The following is a 6,803-nucleotide window of genomic DNA, read 5'->3' on the forward strand; positions in this document are numbered from 1 at the left end:
TCCGCTAAGAAGCCTCTGGGTCTTCTTTGGCCCCAAGACCAATGCGGTGCGGCGGGGGGGGGGGGGGTGCGATGGTATGTTCTGAGATTGTTCTGCAAGGTTCACAAAGGGAGGAAATCTGAGTTGACCATTGTAGGTGGTGAGCCGATTAGAATCACGAGGCTGTGCTAGGTAGACGGGCCTCCAAGGAATCTGATGGAGTATAACACAGGCGGCAGGAGAGTGGCCAGGGGACCAGTGACAATTCTGTGAAAAGGCTCTGGGGAGTGCGATGGGAAAAAGCAAAGATAATTTGAGTTTATTAGTGGAAATACAAATGTTTTTGTTTTGTTTTGTTTTGTTTTTTGTGGTACGTGGGCCTCTCACTGTTGTGGCCTCTCCCGTTGCAGAGCACAGGCTGCGGACGCACTGGCTCAGCGGCCATGGCTCATGGGCCAAGCTGCTCTGTGGCATGTGGGATCTTCCCGGACCGGGGCACGAACCCATGTCCCCTGCATCGGCAGGCGGACTCTCAACAAAGGGTAAGCTGTGAAAAAGCGAAAGAGAGGCATGGACATATATACACTACCAAACGTAAGGTAGATAGATAGTGGGAAGCAGCTGCAAAGCACAGGGAGATCAGCTCGGGGCTTTGTGACCACCTGGAGGGGTGGGATGGGGAGGGTGGGAGGGAGGGAGATGCATGAGGGAAGGGATGTGGGAACAGATGTATATGTATGACTGATTCACTTTGTTATAAAGCAGAAACTAATAAAAAAATAAAAATAAAATAAAAATAAAAATAAATACTTGGGAAGAAAAAAAAAACTTTGCCTCAAGACAAGCTGGACATGGAGGAGTGAGAGAGGGCAAGGGGTAGAGGGAAAGACATATTTCTGGGTGGGAACAGGTGTACCATCCCCTGGGCACAGCTCCTGCCCAGAGGCCTGATAAGGAGCCCTCACCTCCACCCACCCCCTTCAACCAGAGAACTTCCAACTGCAGCTCCTCAATAACTGAAGAGCAGGAAAGCTGGTGACTGGAGGGAGGCTGGGGGAGGGGAGGAGGAAGGACCACAGTCCACCGTTAGTCCGTCACTTAAAGGCTGGTGAAATGAATGGGGCAAATGACCCCAGTCAAAGAATTTGGCAAGTCCACGGCTTTCCTGGCTTTCACCCAGCGGCTCTGTTTCCTCGGCTATCTGGAAAGGAGGGAGAGCACTTCCGAAGAAGCCTCTGGAATGTCAGCTTCTGGGAATCTTGCTGAGGACGGGGCGGGGAGGGAGCGCTTACCGGGGAACACTGGATTACCCTAGCCGCCTTGGGGTGCCTGCGACCGGGGCTGCGGTTTCTGCGGACCTGAGCGGCAGGTGGCATCGGAGAGTCAGACCTGCTTGCGGGCACCAAGACGACACTCGGTCGGGAGACCGGGACAGGCCGAAGAAACGTGAGGAAGTGCCACTCGCAGCCCAGAGGAGAGGAGAGGAAAGGAAAGCCCCAAGCATGCACCCAGCCCTGGCCCCCGCGCCACGGGCTGTGTCCCAGGAGCCGTCGCCACCTCTGAGCAGCCCAGATGGGAAGGGGGTGGGGCGGGGACGGTTCCCGCGGCGAACTGCTCGCCAAGGGCCCCGGGGCCTCTGCGGGAGCGCCGAGCCGCGCGCCTCTCCGAGCCCTGCGCGGGGCCCTCGGGCGGGAATGCGCGGAGCCGGGACGCGGTGGCGGGTAGGGGGCTGGGTCGCGCGCGGGAGAGGGCGGCAGGAGGGAGCTGGAAGAGAGTTACCGCGTGAGAGAGCGGTTAAGAGCCCGCGGTCTCTGTGGAGATGCCCTGGCCAATGGCAGAAGCGGAAGCTGTTTATATGGGCGGGGCGTCGCCACGGCAGCAGGGGACGCCTTGCGAGCGGCTACTGAGTGCCGGTCCCCGGCCGCTGGCTTTCAGAGAGGCGCCGGCGGGCGTGAGTGGCGACGAGGATTGCTAGCTGGGCCCTGGAGCTGGGAGCAGAGAGCCGCGGTGAGGGTGGGCGGTGGGAGGAATTTCTTTGAGAAGCTTCCTTTGGCCCGGGCTGCGCTCTGAGCCAGGTAAGGGACGGGGAGGGCTGCCGGCCGTGGGAAGGGAGGGCGTCAGTACCAGCCCGCTCTCCCATCCGTCCCCGACGGAAGTGGTGGGCCCGGGGACTGACATCAGAGGCGTTTGGGGGACACTCACTTCCCGCCCCCTTATAACTCTCTGTATTGTTTCCTTCCTTCCCCTTGAGCCCCATCCTAATATCCCTTTTCAAAGATCAGACGACCTCCCCCGCCCCCCGACCCGTCGTACTGCCCTCCTGGACTCTCTCGCCCCATTTCCATTGTTTGTGGACGGAGAGAGGGGGGTTAATTCCCCGCTTTGAGGGAGAAAGGGGTGACCTCGCATGCCCCTACACTATTCCCTCGTTTGGCTAATTAAGTCTCCTCTAAAAGATCCAAGAGGAAAAGAGCGAGGCGAACCCCGTGTGGGTCGGACTCCCGGGCACACCTTCTGTTTCCCAGACCTCGGCAGTAAAAGATCCTCCCCGGCTGCAGGAAGGATTTTAGTAAGAGCCTCCCCCCTCGCCCACACTCTCCCCTCGGGGGTGGGGAAAGAGGGCTCAGTTCCCGCTCTGGTCCCCGCAGGCACCACATTCCGTTTGGAGGAGGCTACCCCCGGATCGCGGGATGGAAGCCCGCTTCCGGGAGGCTGCGTAACTGAAGCCGCGGGAGTCAGCGGGCCGGAGAGCTCGGCGGCCACCCTCGGCTCGGCTCGTGGATGTTGACAGCCCCCTCGGAGAGTCCCCGCAGATATGGCGGAGAGCTGGCTACGCGTCTCGGGAGCAGGGGCAGCGGAGGAGGCCGGACCGGAAGGCGGCCTGGAGGAGTCCAACGCCCTGAATGACAGCCTGACCAGCCTGCAGTGGCTGCAGGAATTCTCCATTCTCAACGCCGAGCTCCCCGCCCTGCCTTCGGGGGACACCGACCCCCACGGCTCCCACGAGCTGGCAGGCTCGGCCGAGCCGGGGTCTCCCCTGGCGGCGGACCCCGCCTGCCTGGGGCAGCCGCACACACCCGGCAAGCCCACGTCCTCCTGCACGCCGCGGAGCGCCCCCTCGGGGCTGCAGGCCTCGCCTCCCGACGACGTGGACTACGCCACCAACCCGCACGTGAAGCCGCCCTACTCGTATGCCACGCTCATCTGCATGGCCATGCAGGCCAGCAAGGCCACCAAGATCACCCTGTCGGCCATCTACAAGTGGATCACGGACAACTTCTGTTACTTCCGCCACGCTGATCCCACCTGGCAGGTAGGGAGGCACTCCCTCCCTCCCTCCCCATGCCTGCGAGGACTGGACTCACATCCCAGATCCGCAGGCCAAGTAGGCGCGGTATGGCCAGGGCCCCGAGAGAGGAAGGCCGTCCAGGAAGGACCTCAAGGGAGCCCAGTGCTTGGACTGCTGCCCCTTTGACTTCAGAGGTGGAGGAGGGAGGATGTTCAGAGGGCTGCAGGGGTGCCGACATAGAGGTTCAAGTGGAAAGAACTTGTCACTCGTCTGGCAGGCTCAGCCCAAAGACCAGGGCTGAACTATGCGTGGACACAGCCTCCCAGGGTAGGTTGATGGACTGAGGGACACATTTTTGTCCCAAGTCCTGCAATTCCTCGACACTACCCTCCTCAAGGTCAGTTTGTCAGGGCCTGACTGGAGGCAGAGCATCGTTCCTGCCAGGCTCTGCATCCCGCCTGCTTTCAGTTGGCTGGAGGGGCTCTGGGAGGGGAGAGGGGCGTGCTGCGGTGTGTGAAGGCCATCTGTGTCCCAGTGGAAGGGCTACGGGGCCTTCCGAAAGCTGCTGTGCCAGCCCCCACCCCAAGCCCTCCCTAGTTTCCTGCCTACACTCCTCCCCCTCTTCTCATCAACCTCCCTGGGGGGACAATTACCTCAGCCACGTGCTTTCCACAGGGGCTCTTTCCTCCCACACTGGCTTCATGTTCCAAGTGTCCGGAACCTGGCACAGAGCAGCCAAAGGGCACAGACCACCATGTAAACCTCCCAGTCTTGCCAGGGGGCACTACTCACCTGCCGGCCCCACCCACCAGGCCCCAGACCCCTGTGCCCCAGCGTGGTTTGGACTGTGCACCCAGGCGTGAACAAGGCAGGATGGTGATTCAGGCTGGGCACACACGGCCCTGAGCCTCTTCGACCATCAGGATCAGGGGCTACTTGGGGACAGAGACCCTGAGGATGCACAGATCCTTCCCTGTGGCACAGGTCACAGGATCAGAGTTCGTGTAATCACAGCTATTCCACATTTGCTTGGGCCCTGACCCTGGGGCAGGTACCATTTGTAACCTTGGTGAGAAAGCAGAGACCCTCCACCACCCCCCACCCTACCCCAAGCCTGAGAGGCCCCAGGAATGAGCGCTATGCTCTTGGCTGGGTAATAATCAACTGAGGCCTCAGAGCCTGGGGTGGGAGGAGGGGGACATGGTGGGTGAGGGCCCAGGCCAGCAGCCGGCTCTAGAAACAAGGAAAGTCATCAGATCCTCCCACACTTCATCCCCCCCACACACACACACACCCTCACACCCACTCACTCATTTCACAAACAGAGAAGGCCAGCCAGGCCCGGGCAGAGGGAGATGGCCGTCCAGGACCTGGGGGAGCCAAGGCCTTTGGCCAGAGGCCGCAAGCGGCGGGGTAAGGGAGGGAGGGCAGGACAGGCTGGCACTGAGAGCCACCCTGCGGCTCAGGGCTCGGATGACCGAGCAGGCAGATATCCTGGCCAAAGGGAACAAAAGCCCCCGACAGCACTCCCAGCTCCTGGTGCCCCGTGGCTGGTGTCCCAGAGCCTCCCGCTCGGAGCAGCGCCTCTGTCTCCCCTGCCCCCATCGGAGAGAAGGTGGTGGTGGGACTGGCAGTGGCGCTAGGAGCCCCCCATCACTGACCCCACCCACTCTCCCAGCTGTCTTCCTTCTCTCCTACCTCCCTGTGTCCAGAACTCCATCCGCCACAACCTGTCCCTGAACAAGGGCTTCATCAAGATGCCTCGTGAGAAGGACGAGCCAGGCAAGGGGGGCTTCTGGCGCATCGACCCCCAGTACGCCGAGCGGCTGCTGAGTGGGGCCTTGAAGAAGCGGCGGCTGCCCCCAGTCCACATCCACCCGGCCTTTGCCCGCCAGGCCGCGCCAGAGCCCAGCGCCGCCCCATGGGCCGGGCCACTGACCGTGAGCACCGAGGCCCAGCAGCTGCTGCGGGAGTTCGAGGAGGCCACTGGGGAGGCGGGCTGGGGTGCTGGCGAGGGCAGGCTGGGGCGTAAGCGTCAACAGCCGCTGCCCAAGCAGGAGGCCAAGGTCCCGCGGCCCTCCAGCCCCCTGCTGCTGACCCAGGAGGAGCAGGGTGAGCTGGAACCCCTCAAGGGCAACTTTGACTGGGAGGCCATCTTGGACGCTGGCACGCTGGACGGGGAGCTGGGCACGCTGGAGACCTCGGAGCTGATCCCGCCGCTGAGCCCTGCCTCACACGGGGACGTGGACCTCACCATCCATGGCCACCACATCGACTGCCCTGTTACCTGGGGGCCTCCAGCGGAGCAGGCTACCGACAGCCTGGACTTTGATGAGACCTTCCTGGCCACATCCTTCCTGGAGCACCCCTGGGACGAGAGCACCCGTAGCTCCCTGCCCCCCGAGCCCCTCTTTGAGGCCGGGGATGCCACACTGGCCTCTGACCTGCATGACTGGGCCAGCCTGGGCGCCTTCTTGTAAGAAGCCAGGCCCTGCCCCACCTCCAGACAGCACCGAAGTCTGGGCCCAGACTGCCCCCCTCCCCGCCAGTGCAGGCCCATGGACACCCTACCGCCCAGGCAGGGGCTGGGCCAGCTCACCCCACCAGGCCACACGGCCCCCAGCCCAGGCCATCCTCAGATTCTAGTCCAGCAGGCTGAGAATTGGGGCCCAGGACCCAAATTGCTGCCTCCGCTCCCCAGCCCCCCATACACACAGTGTTTCACTGATCCACTTCTTCCCTGCCCCAGAGACACGCTAAGGGCCCTGCACTATGAGAGCTGCGGCTTGGAGGGGCCCTGGCCAAGCTGGAAACATCAGTACAGGGTCCGCCCCAGAACACCTTAGCTTCCAAGCTTCTCTCTCTCCTGCTCTCCTCCCCAGGTCTCTATCCAGAGCAAGTTCCCAGGTACAACCAATGCTGATTAGGTGACTGCAAATGAACACCCAAGAGGCCTCTCCTGGCAGTCTGTGAGGAGGAGCTAGGCGGAGGGGGGAAGAGAGAGGAGACAGAAAGGAGGCCGGGGTGCCGGGTGGAGCCAGGAGATTTTCTAAGGCCTCTGGGATCTTCTGGCTTCATCCCTAGAGGTGGGGCAGAGGGTATGTGTCCCTAATCTTTGAGCCCAACTTGAGGCTGAGAGCAGCGGGGAGATGGGGATCTGGGGGTTAGGGGCTGGGGCAGCCAAGCTGCAGAGGGAAAGGGGACAGACAGACTAATGTAGTGAGTGTAGCTAGAGCTGAGGCTTAACTGGGAGGGACGCAGTGCTTGCTAGAACCACTGGGACCAAGAATGGGGGGATGGCCCCGTGCCCTTGCTTGCACTCCTGCAGGGGAGTGTCTTGCTCCACCATAAACGCCCTGGGCTGCATCCCACATCCCCTCTCCTAACCCATCGGGTAATTTAACCTTTTTCATAGAAAGTGATTTACAATAAAAACATTTTTAAAAGTAAAGTTTTAAAAAGTCTCAAAATGGACCTGCTTGCAACTTTCTCTGGGGAAAAGCATGGGCCAGTTTTGGGGAGGCCACGGCCCAAG

At 61.5% G+C, this 6,803-nt stretch overlaps 1 protein-coding gene across 1 annotated transcript; it reads left to right on the forward strand.

Annotated features, from left to right (window-relative positions):
- Positions 1-2,794: 2,794 nt before the first annotated feature.
- Positions 2,795-5,748, forward strand: LOC309793221 (forkhead box protein J1-like; the record flags this gene model as incomplete). The annotated part of the gene is made up of 2 exons (XM_082603595.1): positions 2,795-3,292; positions 4,981-5,748. The coding sequence occupies 2 exons, from the start codon at positions 2,795-2,797 to the stop codon at positions 5,746-5,748; spliced, it is 1,266 nt and encodes a 421-aa protein (XP_082459721.1).
- Positions 5,749-6,803: the final 1,055 nt, after the last annotated feature.

The sequence above is a fragment of the Mesoplodon mirus genome (assembly GCF_964341445.2).
Source record: "Mesoplodon mirus genome assembly, chromosome: 18".
Classification (NCBI taxonomy): Eukaryota; Metazoa; Chordata; class Mammalia; order Artiodactyla; family Ziphiidae; genus Mesoplodon; species Mesoplodon mirus.